The sequence below is a fragment of the Tauraco erythrolophus genome, chromosome 8 (assembly GCF_009769465.1).
Source record: "Tauraco erythrolophus isolate bTauEry1 chromosome 8, bTauEry1.pri, whole genome shotgun sequence".
NCBI lineage: Eukaryota > Metazoa > Chordata > Aves > Musophagiformes > Musophagidae > Tauraco > Tauraco erythrolophus.
In genome coordinates this window covers 1,440,140-1,458,894 of record NC_141472.1, presented here as the reverse complement: position 1 = coordinate 1,458,894, position 18,755 = coordinate 1,440,140, and the positions used below count along the sequence as shown (strand labels likewise).

Below are 18,755 nucleotides of genomic sequence, written 5' to 3'. Positions count from 1 at the left end.
AATTTATTTTATGACTTCCAGAAGCATAAAAATGACTGCAAAAGCTGTCAACCCCAGAGAAGCTCTTGGCAAGAAGACCTGGTTAAAGCAGAAGTAACCAAGGCTGTTTACTATGTGCTGGGAATAATGGGGAAACAGAAATAAGAAGGGGTTGTCAGAAAAGTGGATATTCACAAGATGACTTCATATACCTTTTCTGCCAGGATGAAATCACAAACAGAATATATAAAAAGTAAACAATTTATTATGGTACATATTGATAGAGTTCTTTGAGTTTCTTTTAGATGGTAATCCACTTTATTTGCTTGCATGTAGAATCTGGATTTAAACAGGACACTTCAATCTTCTGTCTAATTTCGTATCTTCATTTTGTCTGTGTACGAGAGAGTTTAAGCTGGTTGTAAATCATGTAGGCAGATAATTTAGTTAAAAAGGGGAAAATTATGTATTTTAGAGGTAACCTACCGGGGACTGTGTCTATTCTTACTATTTACAATAACTAAAGTAGATGGAAAGTTCTGAAATTTTGAGTTATATTATGTTTTATGATCTTTGCCCCGAAAACATTAGGATTCTCAAATTGGGTGATTCTCTGCTCATGTCAGAAAATGTCTAGCATCTTCTGCAGGCTGATGTATTACCTCTCTTTTGTTGTTGAGATAGTTGGCACAAAATTCTGCACGAAACAATTGCACTAGTGTGATGTCCCCATGCCAATTCACTGGCATCTGCTTTTTCTTGTGTCTTTTGTGGTACTTCAGTACTCTTCATTGCCTGGGGAGCCGAGGGTCGTGTATTCTGCCTATGCAAAACTTACACACAGTATCATCCAGGATTTAGATCCAGTAGTTATCCCAGTAACTGGAGTAAAACCCCTTCTTTTCCAGAAGTTGTTTGATTTTGTTTTTACAGTTCCTTTAAGTTAGCTGTGGCAAACTACTTGACACTTCACTGGCGAAATACACCAGTTGTATTCTTTGAATAAACAAGCTCAATTAATGGTAGGATGCTAGAGGCAGTTGCATACTAAAATATTGCATTGTGTTGTCTCCGTTGCTTAACTTTACTGGATGTTAAGATTATTTGTTGAGTGGTACTGTTATGTCGTTGATTTATTTAATATGTAGCTTGAGTAAAGTTTGCTGATAGCAGTGATGAATTTAGCATAATGAAGTTAAGCTAATGGCAGTGTCAGGTACTGGGAGGTATCTCTTTTGTGTTACTAAATACACCTGTTTGTAAGCAGCAGTGACCTAACTATACTGTACTGATGCAGCTGTATTTATGAAATAGCTTGAATAAAAGGAATCTAAACTACTTAGCTGTTTTTTTGGGCAATGACTTGATACCTAGCTGGTCATTCCTGAATGTAGTTTTATTAGATTCCAATTGTTAACAAACGATATTTGTGGAAGCTTGTGGGAGGAAGTGTGATGTAAGAGTTTGCATTCTTGCTGGTGGAGTTACTGGAATTCTTTACAAATCTGTAATCTGCATTAACTGATATAGTTTGGTAGTTTCTCCAGCTCTGGGTCTTAACAATACAGAGCAGAAATTAGCTTAGCCTGGGAATAGCTGGTGAACATTGATTGTACTGGTTTGGGCAAGTTCTGTAGTTACAGAAATAAGCTGATGTGAAACTGGATGGGTATAATCAGATATCTTCTGAAAGCAACTGAGATGCTTGCAACATGAGGCAGAGCAGCTGTCAAAAATGTTCTTGTGCAAATGTGGTTATCTTTATTTTTGGACTAACCAGCGTTTTGTCTTCACAGCAGCTATACTTCTGAATGGAAGTGGCTTGCAGACAGAGCTAGAATTGGCAGCCGTTGGACATGGCTTCAAGCCCAGATTTCAGAACTAGAATACAAAATCCAACAACTAACTGACCTTCACAGGCAGATACGTGCCACCAAGGTATTGTCTGTAAGCTCATAAACGGGCTTTTCAAATCATCTTTTGACAGTGTTTCTTGTAATATTTTTTTATTTGGTTCCTTTTTCTTGTTGTTTGTTTTGCCCTGGGCTTCTTGTATCTGCACAGGCTATCGCACGCAAAGGTGAATGAGAAAGACATCAGGAGCTAAAAAGTATTGTACCCTAGAGGCACCAGTACAGGACTGGGAGTCGGGAGCTCTTCCCTTCCTATCTGTGGTAGTTAGTGACTTTGTTAGTGACTGTCAGGGGCCCAGCACCAGGTACTGTGTTTATCACATGAGATTTTCCCTCTGCAGAAGGGGCAAGATTTGATTTTCAGGTGGGGTGATTGGTTATTGATGTTTATGCTGTGGGATTTCAGGGTGGGTTTTTTTTGTTATGTACAGTGCATGTTTATTCTGAGGATTAGCTAGTTAATGTTTGTACAGCACTTTGAACAGGTCGAGGATTAATTATTGCTAAAATTCCAATGTGCGTACCTCATGTACTAGTTTTTGTAAACCGAACTGGCTAGACAGTGGGAAAGTCACATTCCTAAAACATTAATAATCTATCTATCAATTTAATGGGTTCTCCAGGTCATTCTCTTGTGCAAGAAGCCAAAAACCTGTGATACTTCTGGTGGTGTGATAGCGAGGGGTTTTAGAGGAGAGGGCTCTTTAACTCTCCGTTGATGAGCCTCACGTAGCTTGTCTGATCTCTGCTGGGGGCAGATAAGCACAACTGGAGAGGAGCCAGAAGATGCTTCAGACTTTATGTGGCTGAGTGTGAGGCTTAGAGAGGGTTTGAGAGGAGAGGGAGATCACCCCAGAGAGCATTTCCCTCTGATCACGTGAAGACAAGTTATTCCCGCTGCTTCTTTCGCCCACAAAACCCTTCTCTTCATATCCAGCTTTGTCTCTCCTGCTCACAACTTTTCCTTAGTCAGGTTTTTCTTTAAAAAAATAATTGAAGAGCCTTTGTTTGAGGGTCTGTCCAGCCTCTGTGCCCGCAGAAGCGACAGGAGATTTTGTATTTTGGTGAAGAGAACGCTCATATTTTACTGTTGCCCTAAATACCAGGTTCCATGCCCGCTGTTACACCCCACAGCTGCCAGCCTTTAGGATGGCACGGGCCTCGTGAGCTGCAGATGGAGAGCTAAGTAACAGAAAACTGAGAGAAAGAACGTTCTTTTAGTCATGCATTTTCTTCGCATTAGGTGGTACGTTGGCTTGGAGCCTAGCCGTCTTCCTGGTGGAGATCTTTAGTGACATTCCTTTTTGCAAACTTCGTGCCCCTTGTACCATCTGTGGTGTTCAGCATTCGGCGTTGTGTGCCATGGTGAAGGTGGACACGCACTTTCTTTGGCTGTGATTTTTTTGTACACGTGTTCGTAGCGCAGCAGCTCCGGCAGGACACATGGGCTGATAGAAGAGCTCTTTGTTTTCATTTAGTGACTGCAGAGCAGTTACACAATATCGTTAGAATTTGTGTGCTGTGTCTAATGGTTTCAGAGTGGGTTTTGAGTGGAAAAAAATGTGATTCATAGTCAGTGAACAACGATTTCAAGCAGAACGCCACTCCTCTAACGTTGTAAGGCAGTAGGAAGGGAGATGGTTAACTTGTGGGCAGGTTCCTGGCCTGTTACCTTGGTATTCTTCAACTCTATGAACACAGAAGTAGCAGCTCTGGATCTTTGAGAGAGCTCCCACTTAAAAAAAGTGTCTGTCTGCAAAACAAAACAATTCCATTTAAAGGAGGCGGGGAAGGAGGGAGTTCACTGCCAAAACCTACCGATTGTAACCCACTTAACGTATAATTTCCATGTGGTCAGTATTAGTCTGGTAATTCTTTACTCTTCCTCTTTTCTTCTGTGCTTATTCCATCTTTCTGTTTTCATACAGTCTGTCAATTTTCGCCTTCCTTTTCTGCTTTCCTCTTTCCGTGCTTGGCCAACGGGATTCTGCAACTTAAAAAAATAAAATCCCAGTGGAAGTGTGTGTGTGTCCTCTTTTTTCACCACTTTTCCAATGTGTCTTCCTATTCCTCTGACTTCCGAATTGTGTTTTAGAGCTTTGTGAGTGATTTTTTTTTTGCTCTCTCTGTGGCCATGACCTATGATTCTTTTACTAAAAAGCTCTAAACATTCTAAATTCTAGAAGAGTCTAAAGCTCTTGAGCTAGCTTGTCCTGCTGTTGTGACACATAAAAACTAGATCTATGCTTGAATTTCCTTGAACGTACTGCCTACTTTGTAACTGCTGTTGGGCTGCAGATTGTAGTATGATACTGTCTGGATTCATTTCCATCTGCTGTAAACGGAAAAGCACAGATAATGGGCTACTACCTGATAAGGAACGTGGCAAATCTAGCGCTGACTTGATGGAAATTCAGAATCTTCGTGCCCCTTTCGGGCACTAAAGCAAGTTTTCAAGCACCTATGTTTGTTTTTAGAGAATATCTTTGTTCTCAGCTTTGACTTTATAGCTCAAACGGGAATAAGTTAGAGACACAATGAGAACAGGAAAACTTCACGTTTTCTCCTATTCTCCCCTTTGAAGTCTGTTTGAGACTCGCTTTCAAGTTTTAGGGCAAGTCACTGCTGAGGCAGGAGTTGAGGTGTCAGTAAAATCTACGGGATCCTTAATTTTCCTTCCTAGGTGCAGTCTGTCTTGCTTAAAGAAATAGTACAGGGGTTCCTGGTGTTCGCATAATGGCAGTCATCTTTGGGTTTAGTTGAATATTCTCCCTAGAAAGAAAAAATTGAGGCAGTGTAATTGAATGGTCTCATTCTTTCAATATCTGCTTGATATTTGAGTAACAGTCAGTACTTAAAAGCAATAAGTTCTTTCCCTTTCTCTTTGGAAAAAGCCTGCAGAGGCTTGATAGCCTTTTCTGAGGATTAAATTTGTTTGCTCAAGTTAATGACAAATTAAGGGACTATCTGAGGAACTGGTTTTGACTGTTACAAAGTTATTTTTGCTTATTATTTTGTTTTACGTTTTAAGTTGTTAAAACAAACCAACTGAGATGTTACCAAGGATTGCATTTGACACTTATTTTTCTAATCTGTCATGTGATAAACACAATGGGGGTATTCTTCTCTTAGTTCCGTTTATGAAACCGTGGTTTTTTCCCTGCCATATAAAGTTATATTTATCTTATCAGGTGGCATTCTAGATGCTAGACCACATCTAATACCACGTTTGTGCAGGTTGTTTTGAAAAGCAATGAGGTTTCTAGAATATTTGCAGTTACCCCTGTAATGTAATTATGAAACTCTAAAAATGCTCACCTTAAAAAATCAATTTGTTAATTTTTAAAGGCTTTTGTTTTGAATTGTATACATCTCTGCTACATAAAAAATAACAGCCTTGATGTTTTGCTTATAACATGGATAGGAATAAGAAAAATAGAGCACTTTAAAATGCGTCTGCAAAATTTATTGGCTGCAAAGACTATAAGCAACTTCAAATCAAGGGTGGTTGTTTCTTACAGAAAAACCTCTTTTTAAATCAGCGGGCATATGATTGTATAGTTGCTCTAATAAGTATGAATTTCTGATTTGAATTTTGGCACAGATGTTTGCGCAGTGATGTAACACTAGGGTTATTGCTGTTATAAGGAGTAGCATAAATGGTGCAGCTTTTCATTCATGAGAATACCTAATATTTCTGTATTTTAGCTGTTAAGTGTGTTTAAAATCTAGCTTAAGTGCTCCAAAGAGCTGTTGGGAGGATTTAAGGGGGATGTGACAGGTTTGACTGCCCCTTAAAAATTATTCAGGAGGGTTAATCCGTTGTCAACCAACTATGTTCAATTGCTGTTGTCTAGGGGATGGTGATCTTAGAAGAATTCCCATTTCCAAAAGACATTTTGAAGAAGCAAATACAATTGACAGACCAAGAAGCTTTATTAAACGCCACAGGGAATTCGCAAGCTGCCATTGAGAGACAGGATTCTTTGCCGGAGCATGACTTTGAAATGTCACCCAGCAGTCCTACTCTGCTTTTACGAAACATAGAAAAACAGGTAAAGTAAAATAAAAACTGAACGGTCAGTGGAGCCAAATGATTTGCTTCAGCCGCAGGCCAGGTTCCATGGTGATGACTTCCGAAAAGGAAGATATTTCGCAGTCCTGAGAGTGGGTGCTGATGAATCGAAGGGCTTAAATAACCACATTGTACAGCAGGTTTACAAATTAACCTTTTATTTCTGACGGGTCTGTGTTACCGCTTTGTTTCCATCAAAGCAGCCACGTACCAGCTTCTAATAGCTGCCCACAAACCTGGCTCTCCTTTCCAGTTAGGTTCAACGTGGAGTTGCCACAGATTGTTTCAGGAAATACTTAGGTGAGATGAAAGAGTACAGCTGAAGATGGAGGTATGTTGCACTTGAAACAAAAAAAAAAAGAAAAGACTCAACAGAATATAATCATTGGTCTGCCTTTTCAAGTGTCCTAGGACTCCAGTTCAGAGCTGAGGAATTCCAGGTACTTAACAGGCAGAGAGAGCGTAGGTGTAGCTGTGAGTGGAGTTTTGGTTCCTGGTGTTCAGAGCGGTCATTTCCAAGGTTAATTCCAGGAAATGCGATATAGACTCCAGCAGGGTTTTCTTTTGCTAGAAAGTACATGAAGAATGTGGTAGGATCACGTTGCTGAAGGAGATACAGGAAATTTGTTTTCAGAATGAATTTGTGCAGTTAGGGTAAAGCAGACCCGACAAAGTGTGGTGCATTAATGTGTTACTCTGCTGCTGGATGTAAATTCTTGGTCATATACACATTTTTTAAATGGGGTAAAAGTAGCTTTAGGTGCTAATGCCTGTTCCTGAATCTCTGTGCCAATTTTTCTTATTTGATAGTCATACTTTCCTGTTTTTAAAATGCTTCCCCTGTTTGATAGATCTTATCCACAGCAGACAGGAGTGAGGAAGCAATGAAACAGGAAATTTATATGTGCAGTGCTGGCAATTGCACACCGTAAACCAGAGAGCATTTTTAGAATGTGGGGAATATCCCCTCTTTAAGTGATTACCTGGAGAATTAAACATGCTTTTCAGTAAGATACTTGACAATTAAAGTAACAGTAGTGTGTTTCCTGGTCCCTAAGTAGCTACAAACAGGAGGTCCAAGAACTTTGATGATCTGAAAATGACTCGAAAGTAAAGGTGTTCTTCATTTGACACATCTCAGATTACATCAGGTTTCTTCCCTTTACACCACAAAAAGCTCTGGGGTTTTATTTGCTTTTTGACTGTTGGTTCTGTAAATCAAGCCTAGCTCTGAAGGTCTGAGTTTTTTTGTGTTCAGCATCAGGAGTAGCAATGCTGTAGGCTGAAGTACATCCACAGATATTCCCACAGAATTCTTCAGTCCTGTGTTGAAGTATTTCGTTGTTAAAAATGTATAATTTTACTTGTGAACAAAAAAAAAAAATCATAAAGAATACAAAGTGACTGAGCCTGGCAATTTTTATTAATACTGTTTTCAAGTCCTTTTCATAGCTATGCAATGTTTTAAAAACATGTGTGTTTTTTCTTGTGTTTTGGAAGTCTGCCTTTGTTTCGCTGCTTTTGTATTCAGTAGAGACTTTGCTCCTTACAGATTGAATTCTGTTGAGATTTTTAAGTCAATCTGCTGAATATTTTACTGGCATCCTGTTTTCTTTGTCCACATCTTTTGTAATTCACTTGCTATTTCTGTGCTTTAATATCCATCCCTGAATATTTTATTCTGACATGAAATTTTTACCCAACTGCGTTACTTAAACATCAACAGAAATGATGAGAGTTGTAATAAAATGGCAACTATTTTTTTCTGTCTCTTTCTGCCTAAATGATAGTGCCTCAATATGTAAAGAAGACTTACCGGGTAGCCTTTAGCAATTCTTAAACAATCCTACTTCTGAATGAAAATCCTACAAAATAATGTAAAAGTTTAAAGAAAAAAGTATGCTATTTCAGATACATTTGATTTCTGTCTAGTGTTCAGCACAGTTTCTTCTAAGCAAGCTACGGTTTTTGTCAGAATAGCCTTTAAGCTTTGACATTTAAAACAAAAAAATCATTGTGAAATGTTATCTGGAGTCAGTCCACAATTCATTGCTTTATAAGGAGTAATTTGTAGTCTTAACAAATTAGGCTGCATTTGTTTTGGGGCAGTTCTGGAAATCTGGGTTTTGGTGAAGTGGGGTCTTGTTGCTATTTTTGAGGACAGCAGATGATTTTAGCCATTCTGTCTGTAGTTACAATAGTCCTCCAGGAGTTACACTTCCTTTTATAAAAACACCTTTGTCAAACTACAGCGAGCGATGAAGAGGATTCTTTTAACAAGAAAAATACTTTGAATGAACAAAATGTACAACGAGTAGACAGCAAACTTCTTTTTTTCCCCTGTTGAAATGCTTGTTGAATGGCCAGTTAGCAGCTCTGTGCTGCAGCTGTTGTAACATCAGCTGTAAAGTGTGCTGGTTTCTTTTGCCTTTTTAAAAACCTTTGGTTAAAATAGTAAGATTGCTAATATGTTTTGTGCATTATTATTCAAATGTATAAACAATGTCCTTGGCTGGTTGTTCAGGGTTGTGTTGGTTTTTTGTTGTTGTTGTTTTGCTGCTTTTTTCTTGTATAGTTGAACATAATAATTGTGGAAGAAAAAATATGCCACGCTTGATTATTCATAAGAAGAAACTAAATATGATTATTCCATGATGTATGGGACTGGAATCCTAAGTAGGAAAACAACAAAACCCCAGGATCTTCGAGCTGTTGAGTCTGGATAAAAGTCTGACTACCTTTTATTTTCTTTATTTTTTCCAGAGTGCGCAACTGAGTGAAATCATCAGCAGCCTAATTGCTCCACTCAATCTGTCTCCAGCTTCTTCATCTCTTTCGTCCAAGACCTGTGGGCACAGACAGCTGGTCAATGGCATCTCCTTTAGGTAGGTGACAGTATGGTAGCGTTTTTTTGAGAATAACTTTTGGTAAAGATGGAACTGATGATCATTTGCAGTAGTAAATCAGGAAAAGAGAGCTGCTTTCTGCAAGCTTCAAGAGAAGTCAAGCCCTGCTTGTAAGGTTGAAAGTAGTAGAGGTTTGTTCTTAAAGACATCGTAAAAGTATGCAGTCACTGTAAGTACATGTAAGTACTGGGAAGATGAATACATGTGTGAAGTAGTGAAAGGATACAGTAAGTACACTCCTGATTATTTCAGACTTAATGCATTCTGTCCTCATGAGTGCAACTTTATTTCTGGAAAAGCAATGAACTAGACTTTACTAGACTAGTATAAAACATAAGCAATGTCACCTGTGCCTCAACATGGGTCAATGTCAGGTTTTTGTGGCAACTTCCTTAATTTTCAGCACATCAGTCTTCAATGCAAGGCCAAATTTATCTTTGCCAGCTACTTTTTCAGGAATTTGGAGCTAATATTTTTCCATTTGTGGCCTTTTGTTCTGGATGGACATACCTTCCAGGATGACTGTAGCAGCTTGAAATGAATATTGTGGAAAAATGTTTCTCGGTTGCTCAGTACTCTGTACTTCTTAGTAATTCCATTTTTTATTCAAAGCTTTTAAAATCCAGTACAGGCTGTAATCAGTATTAGTCTCAAACCAGCAGTAAGGTGATTGACTACAGTCCTGTCTTAGAAAAGGAGGTACCTGGGTATGTAGGGTGTTCCTCCTGAGATACTGGTAATCAGATTTCTGGAAATGGAGGGGTTGCTGTTTTTCATAGGTCTTAATTAAGATCAGGTGAATGAAGAAAGCGTTCCCTACTAGAGCTGAGGGGGCTCATGGCAGTGTCTGCAGCAGAACGGAATTCCCTGGCTCCTGGCTCCAAGAAGAGCTGGCCATGCCGTCTGTTTCAGCAGCTTTGCTGCAGAGGCTGGAGACTCCCACAAAGAGATTATAGTGAGCAGCTTGGATGGGCCGTCTGTTCCAAAGCAACTGTGAGACCGTGCCCTGAATTTAAGGAGGAAGGGGTCCTGTCACGTTGCATTCATGCTGCTGACAGATCAGTTGTTTGCAGATAATGCATGTGAAAATCAAAAGGTTCCTCTGAGTTTTGGAGTAAAAATAGCCCTGAAACAGGAGTTGCTAACAGAGATGGGTATGTGGAAGAAGAGAGTAATTCGGGCTGTTAGAAGGCTGCGTCCTGAATCTGTGAATTTTTCACGAAACAGATGAGAAAGGGTTCCTACTTTTAAAAGTGTTTCTAGGAGTGTGTAAAGTTGACTTCACGATGGGGGACTCTAATGATGGAACTTCAAGCCACTTCTCTTCTGACTTATCAGCCACTATCCAAAATCAGTCGTCTTTCCATTTTTATGAGGAGCACAGTCGTTTGCTCATGAACCACTCTCTTTAAGGCTGGTTGTTTTCTACTCATGACCTATAAGAGCCCAAAGAAGAATGGGAAGAGCTTGAAGATTTTCTCAGTGCTGTAGCTCCAAACTGGAGTTGGTGAGTTAGTTGTTGGAAGGGAATCTGGGAGATGTGAGAGCTTTCTAGATGTCATCTTTAAAATCAGTTCAATAGTTAATTCTAATGTTGCATTTCTTGTGAAGTATTTTGAAATCTACAAATAAATACTGTTCATTAAAGATGGTAATTAAGCACAATATAGAATAGTTATCAAGAGAATCCTGCAGGGAAGTTCTGCTGCCTCCTACTTCTTGTTTTTTTGAGTGTGTTGCAGATTTTTGTGGTATTTTGTCATTTTGTGTGCAATTGATTGAGACAGTTACATACTACAGTTAACTTAATTTCTTGTCTCCTTCTCCTCTTGCTCTTTCTAGAGCTCATTCTGACTGTATTAAGTACTTGAGAAAGTAGAAATGAAAATCAAGTGGAAAGTAAGGTGATTTTTTGAAGACGAAAAAAAAGGGAAGAAAGCGATTTTTGCCTAAGTAAATTCTTGAAAACAGTTGTAGGCTCTTGATGTGAAAGAGCTCATAGTCCATGTTTAAAGTAGGTCTGAGCATGAGGTTGGTAATCATGGGGTTGCAGTACGGTTGGTTATTTGGGCTGTCCCCTGTGGAAGTGGTGGTGCATGTACGCTTCCTGGTTGATTAAATGTGGGTAACTTTGACTTGCCATTTGTCGAGGTCTAATTTCATTAGTGGCTTCCTTTTTTCTGTGTAGCTTTTCTTTGCTCAGTTGAACCTAGATGCCAAGATTAGCCAGATGCGTTTTCTGGAGGTAAATGTTTGTAGAAGCAGTTCCTTGAGCTGATGGTAACCAGTTTCTTATGAGGGGAGAGGAATGAAAAAGTTTCTTACTTGAGTACAACCAGTGCCTGTCTGATGGCTTGCTGTGCACCTGTACATTTGTGAGTAAGGTCTCTGCTCTTCAGCGAGGCGACCGAGCAAGAAAGGCCAACCTGTGAGCTTTGAAAGGAGAGTTTCAGCAAATTCATGAATTTTACATCTGGTGATGATTCATCTCCACTCTTCTGTAGAATTACATTTCGAACAACACACAAACTAATCTAAAAATAAATGGATAACTCGAACCTTGACAGGGAAGCCTGTTTGCCCAAGTGGCAGGAAAAAACGTATACTGGAGCTCCAAGCCACAGAGCTGAGATCTCTGCTTCATCTGAAAACGGAGCTGTGCATTACTGCAAGGCACAGGAGGGTGAACAGGGCAGCTGGCAGAGACTGAGGAGACCTTGTCAAAGACCTGGGCAGACCACCAGAACAAGGGCAAGAATCGAGGAGCCAGACTGAGGAGTTTCTTGTTCTAATTTACTTGTCCAGCTTGTCTTCCATGTAAGAGGGAGGTATGTGGAAGTCTACAAGTTGAGCTTGGCACCATCTGACTTCAGGGCACATAATTACAGAGAAAATGTTTTTGACAACTCAGAGATTTAAGAAATCTTTTACATGGGCTTTAAACATTGTATTTCTTTCTCAAGGCTTAAAAATGCAGTGTTAGTGTTAAGAACATCATGCTTCAGTATTTTGGGCTTTTTCTTGGAACTTACTAATATGTTCCTTCAACTACTTTGTACCATCCCTCTTTTAATTAGAGCATTTTTTTTTCGCTGAGTTGGTGTTGCTTATTGGGATTGTTCTGCTGTGTTGGAAAGCTCAAATTCAAGCCCATAAAGCCTTATTTCCCCACCAGCACAGCATGACGTGGTGTTTAATCACAATTTCATAACAAATGCTTCTATTTCATAAAAATGTACTGTTAGAAGAATACTCCTTGTCAAAAAGATTGATAAATAGCCTCGTTATAAATTAATTTTCATGTTCTATTGTGTGATATAACTTTACTAATACCTGTGACTTGCCAGATAAAGTTCATAAGAGAAAAGAATCACTTGTGCAGATAGATGACCTGTTATGAACCAAGACCAAAATATCCTGTATACTTGCACTTCTCAGGCAGTTTAGAGTTGCAGTCAAGATCTTCAGTATTGTAAAAATCAACGCATGCTTGAGTGGTTTTTGCAGCAAGCCGTCAGCTTCGCAGGTAGATGTTGCTACAGCAACAAAATAAGATCAGGATACCTAGAAAAGTGAAGTGCGTTCTTCCCATTGAGTCATTCCCACCCAAATGGGAGGATGTTTTGAATTCTTACCATTTGGTCTTCCCTGTTCTGATGAGCAGGCAGGCAGTAGATTGGTGAGAGAGGGTTTTCTACTGCTCTTGGCCCTGTGTTGTCACATAACTTCTGTGGTTGAATGCTGCATTACTAAGGATGTGAGTACAGTAAGTGTGCATGGAGGTGAGGTTGTGGAGGGATGAGGCTATGACACTGAGGGGGATTTGAAAGGGATAGGCTTGGGGAAATCCAGGGAAGAGTGAAATTTAATGTTTAAACGAAGCTTTCCATGTGTTCATACTGACCTGTCAAATTGTGATTGGAGCTGGGCTCACGTTCTTCCAAATCGTCTGAGTCTAACCATCTTCTGTGTCTTAAAGACAGATAAACAGGCTAGGCTTTCCCTCATCCTTGAGAGCTTCCCCGGCCTGGGCTTGGACTCTATGGAGAGCTTTATGGGCACGTCCCTGCAAGTGAGGTTTAATAGCCATGTGTCAGTTAAACTTAGTGTGCGGAGTTCCTAATTTTGATAAAAATGCTTCACAGTGAGTTGCAACCCCTACTGAATGGACACTGGTTTGTAAAGCTTTACTGAAGTTTCAGTTCTTGAGCAAAACTAGAAAATCTCCAGAAGGATTAGGGCAGGACTTGAGGTCTCCTTTGTGATAGCATGACTGCTGTCTTGAGTGGGATGTAAGTTTGTAGGGAAATACTAATTGTGACTGAAAACTCATAGGTGTGAGAAGTGTTAGAGTTCTTGAATGTGGAAAAACCAAAAACCTTTGTGTACTCGAGGGCTTGACTTCAGTTTGACATTTGTTTCTGTGAGCAGAAAGGTGAACCAGAATGATAAATTTCCTTTCGTGACCTAACATAGAATTAATCAATAAGCAAACAAAGCACACATACATAGTTCCCTGAAACAGTGTGCTAAAACCTGTTAGTGTTTATAAAAGTCACATACAATTAGATAGTTAATGCTAATTGGTATGTGAAATCTTGGCCCATGCATGTGGAGCATGTTTAACTTTTTGTGTTTCGTCCCTCCATTAATCATGGAATCGCAGAGCTTCGGACAACAGAGAGGTATCCTCTTCCAGCAGCTGGTTGCTTGACCATCAGCTCATCAAGAAGAGAAGAAGAGACAGGACGAGGCTAAGATCTCTCTCCGTGGCTAATGTGAGCACATCTGCCCGAACGAGGCCGCTTCACAGCTTCCAGAAGAGGAAACTCTACAGAATGCCCGGTGCCTGTTACTGGAATCAGCAGGTAGGCCCTCGCCTCTCTCTGCAGGAGACAAACCCAGAGAGTCCAGCTGCTCGAGTCTGCGTGTGTCTTGTCTGGTATGTCAGAAGAATAGTGCATGCTGCGCTGGTTATTTGCTGCGTTCAGGGACCATATAGCATGTGTGGCAGGAGGGCTCGCTGTGCCAGCAGGAGCTCAGAGTTAATGAGTCGAACACAAAAATTAAAGATGGCTCAGAATCCTGCTTATCATAGAATCAGGGTGTTGTACAGCTATCTTTAAAGGCTTTGTACAGGCTAAGAGACAACTCGGGAGCTTCCTTGGGAGGCTTGGCTGCTGAGGAAACATGCTACAGTGTAAATCAGCTGCCTGCTTGTTTTCAGAATATTTGTTTTAGCCACAAGAAAGTTTACACAGCTGGTGGCACATTATTTTCTAGGAAATTAAATTGCAATATCTTCATCTTGTTTCCGTTTTTGCTGTTCCCAATTAGTTGCATTGCCTTCTTCATGACACTTTATGAATGCTTTATAACTCTTAAAATTTTCTGCATTATGAAGGAATTAATATTTTAAAATGGGAAAAAAAAACATTGTCTGTTGTGCAGGGTGAGACGTACCTGTTCACATCTGATATTAATAGCATGTTGCTGGTAAGAATATGTAATGAGTTTAGCTGTGGTGCTTAAAGCAACAGTCTAATTTGGGAGCAGAGACGGTATGAACTCAGTCTTTAGAGCAGGGTTAATCCCAAGCGGCTTCAATTTCTTGATTTTAATTTGCCTTTTTAAAGTGAGTTAATACGAGAGAAATCTCTGTGTCTCCTTGGCTAACTGTCTAGGATTTACTAAGTGTACCAGTGGCGTGGGGAGAAATTTCCCTTGCAAGGATGTTCTGTGTGAGTGTGCTGATTCAGCATCCTCTGCAAAATTGCAGAAATGCCCTAGTTTTAGCAAGATTTTTTTATTGAAAAACTGTCTGGTTTCTTATTAGTTTGACGTCCCAGCTTCCTGGCAGTGGGGCTTAAAGCCTTGGCAGCCTGCCTGGAGGGTTGATGGTGGGGGATGTGGGTCGAGGGTTAGAGTTTGGGAGCTCTGCCTCCTGGACCCTTAGGCTTTTCATCTTCCTCGCCTTAGCCAAGGAGACCGTTGCTAATCTGGACTGCCTTGTTTCCCATTCAATCCAATCCATGTCCTCATAAAGAGGTTAGAGGCCTTGTATCCTGACTGATGCCTCCGATACCACAAGTGCTTCTTGCAGCTGTGGAGATTGTGCCTCATCATGAGACTCCAGGACTCTCCCTTCCTTCTACTTACACATGAGGGGTTTCCACTCCAGATGAAACTTCTAAATAACAGGCTCTTCGAGAAGCCTGCATCTTGCAGGCTCAAGTATCTCATTGCTACGAGGCTGCCCATGTCCCCCGTCTTTTGAAAACTGAGCCAGAGTTAGTGTGGTTCAGAGAACAACAGTAGAAACTCGGGAACAGAAACTTCTTTTCTGCACCCCAGCAGCAGGAGTTCAAAGCAGAGTTTACTTTTTTATCTTCAACCAGCCATAGAGCTGAGCTGCTTTGCATGCTCAGTAGTTTACCTTGACTTGTAGACTAAAAAGATAAATTTGTAGTTTACCTTTGATTGTAGACTGCAGTCATAAAGTGCATTTTCAAGTTATTAGTTAAGCCTTCAAATACTGGAGCTGGTGCAACTGTGTGTCTGCTCCACGCTCTTGACATTTCTAGTGCTGGGTTACCATGTGCTAACCCAGCTCCAGCGTCTCTGCACCAAAAGTGCAGAGATGTCCCAAAGACCCTGTGGTAAAAGCCCCGGTAGGAAATGCTCTTTATGCTCACTGCAACTCTCGGCTCCAAAACCTGTGTTTAGACTCCTGCTTTCTGATGTCCTCTCTCTCCATGGGGAGGTTAATGGAGAGGCAATGTGGAAAACTGCGTCATGTGCTACAGGCAGATTCTGCTCGTGGTCCTGGAGAAAATAAGAGGTGGTGGCAGCAATCAAGCCGTCAGCTTCAGACTTCATGCAAATACCAAATTCAATCGAAGTTTTCAAAATTAAGGCAAAGCAGTGAACAAAGCCTCCTGCACAGTGTTGGTTAAAAACAGTGCATCAGGGATCCTGTTGGGGAAGTAAGCGATAAAATTGGACGGGACGTTTTCAGCACATTCTGACAATCAAACCAAAATGGGTATCGAGTCTTTGAGTTACGAGCCGTCATCGATGTATTGTTTCATTCAACAAATCTGATTCTAACAGGCTCTGCTGCGCTTTGGACACTTGGTTACCTAGCTGTTGGTGAGATTGCTCAGCTTGTCATGGCAGGACACTGGCTATCAGCCCAGGCTGACTGCTAGCTCAGGCAGAGGTGTAAGGCTAAGGATGCGAAATGGGAAATGGCCTCTAGGATTGATACCTCGTTTGCTTCGAAAATGCATTTATATGCATTTATTATTATTATAATAATCAGGCAAATTTCCTCTGACCTTTCATGGAAAAACGAGTTACTTCTTAGCAGCATGGAAAATAGTTGGATTTTTAATGTAATGATAGTGTCCTGTCTCTGGCAAGTGCTTCTCTCATAATTCTTCAAGTTTTCCGTATTTATATAGCCCCTGGTACCATGGTCTGGGACAATCCCCATTTCTTTAAGGTCACTGGCCTGCGAGCAAGCTGGAGCTAGGGAAGACTTGCTGCTACCTCCCTGTAGCAGATGTGGCGTTATAAAAAGAGACCAGCCTGCCCAAGTTTGAGGAGAAAATTGAATTTTCTGAACATCGCAGCTCCTGCAGCAGCTTCCTCACAGTTCCTGGCTCAGACAGCCGTCGAGCAAGCGCCTGGCAGAGCTGATGGGTGATGCTGCTCGGCAGAGCAATCTGAGCAGACGATGACTAAAGAATTCTGACCAGAGAATCACAGCAAAATGCAGACTTCCCATGTGCTGGAGATTAAAAAGTGCTGGGATAACTCTGCGGAATTTGTTTGTTTGGGACTGGCTGGTTGTACCCTCTGTGCGTCGAATGGCATTCAGAGTGTTGTCCTTCACATATCTGCAGATTCGTTTGGGAAGCTCGTCCCACCCTCCACCCCCCAACATCCATGTTAGGAAAAGCAAAGTATGAAACTGTGAACTGCTGTCCCATCTGTCGGTTCGTAAGGTCACTGGGAAGACAGCCACATTTTTCCTCTTATCTACTGCCATGCCACATACATTTGCAATGCTGTCAAAAGTTTGAGCATTTAGTGACCAAGCAGCCTCCCAGTGCCTGTTGAGAGATGCCCCGTGTTGGCCTCTGCTTTGCTGTATTTCTTTTCTGAAGAGGACTACGCCTTCCTCTGCGCTGGTATTTAAATAATGCTTACACAGAGAAGTTTCTAAAAGAAAACATAGAACTCTATGAAACTCTAGAAGATCTACAAGATAGCTAGACTGCAGCGGGGATAAATAAAACAGGATGCAGGGTGTTTGGTTTATCTGTCACCGTCCAGTGTCCTCAGGAACTTGAAACGTCCTTTGGGGCCAAAATCCGCTTGTCCCCTAATTCGGGATGACTAAGTACCACGGATGATCTATGAGTCATCTTTTGGCACTGGAATCTATTTTGTATCTTTCTTCTTTCATTATCTAAATAGCTTGGTAAGAGCTTAGGCCATTTCTTGGTTGTGAGTCAGTGCACAAGCCACTCGGAATAATCCACACGCGCCGTAAACCCTGGGATTGCTGTCGGTGCTTTGGTCCAGAGGGTGTGATTGTCGTGGTGCGTTTCTTCAGCGTGACTTTTGAATGAATATTAAAACTTGCATGCAGGATGGTAGCACAAAGGAGTAAACTGCAGGCATGGTCTAGTAGGAGGGCACATGCTTGCGGGCAGGGCTTGGAAGCTTGGATCTGCCTCTCGTTTGCGTTGTTACAGCTGGCGAGTCAAACCGCCTCTGGGCCATTGTCTCCTACAAAGGGTGTGTAATATAGTTTTAACACTAAGAAAGAAAGAAGGCCAGGAGTATCAAAACGTTGAAACCAAGGAAGTCTGTAAGTAGGAGATCGTAGTCAGAACTTGAAGACGTGAGCTCTGATGGAATCGTTTCCCAGTGGTTGTTGCATTTGTAACTGCTTCCCCTCCGCACCCGGATTCTCCAAAGTCTGATGCCTGGGTGCTTCTGCAAATGCTTTTCTTATAGTGAGGACCAGGAATATCTCTGGCTCTGGCTGTTTTTTGCCTAAACTGTAATTAACGGAATTCTCTCTGAGATATCGAAAGTTCTGTTAAGTTGGTTTAAAAGCAGACAAGTGTTTACTAGTCAGAAGCTCTCGGAGTGATCCTTGCTTAGCTGACACACCCTGGTGTTTTCTGTTCTAGTGTTTTATCTGGGTGGCTTGCTGCAGGGTTTTTTTTAGTAACAGGAAATTCGTTTTGCCAGTACATTTTGTGAGTTTCTCGTTTAACATCCTAACTAATCACACTAGTTCCAATATTTTTTTTGTCAAGTCATGCTTCTGCAAGAGATGTCATTGAGGCTAGGTAGGATAGGTAGTGTTTTAATCTATTACAACTTTGTACAGCTATAAATAAAGGTAAGAGGCAATAGTGAGATCTGAGCACTATCAGTTTTGGTCCTGTCAGTTTCTTTGCAGGGTTGTAGAGCAGGGTGGTTTTTTTTCAGTCTGAAAATTCTCATTGTATTTGTATCTCCACCTGCTGGAGGAAGAGGTGGTTGTGTGGACTGAGGCACATGGAGAAAACCTGTATTTGAATTTGCAAAGGCACCAACACCCTCAAAGTTGGGAATCGAGATGCAAGAGCTTACATTTTAGATACCACAAGCAAACAGTTGGTATAATATTGCCAGCTTTTGCAGTTGGGTATTGCCACATTTTTTCTCTTCAGCCTCAAACAGGAGTTAAGCGAGAGCAGAATAATATCTGCTTTTGTTTAGTGGGTTTTTTTTTAAAAAAAAGAAGGAAAAAAAGAAGTGAGTGCTTCTCCAGAAGGCTCTGAAACAGACAGGAAAAAATATTTAAATTCTAAG

At 40.9% G+C, this 18,755-nt stretch overlaps 1 protein-coding gene across 11 annotated transcripts in view; it reads left to right on the top strand.

Annotated features, from left to right (window-relative positions):
* Window positions 1–18,755, top strand: part of KANSL1L (KAT8 regulatory NSL complex subunit 1 like) — a 66,453-nt gene that overhangs the window by 21,290 nt on the left and 26,408 nt on the right. For 9 of the 11 annotated variants that reach the window (XR_015222305.1, XM_086615990.1, XM_086615986.1 and 6 more), the window contains exons 3-6: window positions 1,776–1,917; window positions 5,750–5,947; window positions 8,731–8,852; window positions 13,540–13,741. Coding sequence is in view for 10 of the 11 variants with exons in the window: in XM_086615990.1 (XP_086472116.1) it covers window positions 1,776–1,917; window positions 5,750–5,947; window positions 8,731–8,852; window positions 13,540–13,741 (664 nt within the window). In the remaining variant the exon portion in view is untranslated. The remainder of the gene's footprint in view (window positions 1–1,775; window positions 1,918–5,749; window positions 5,948–8,730; window positions 8,853–13,539; window positions 13,742–18,755) is intronic. The other 2 variants (XM_086615984.1, XM_086615988.1) reach the window with 2 other exon arrangements.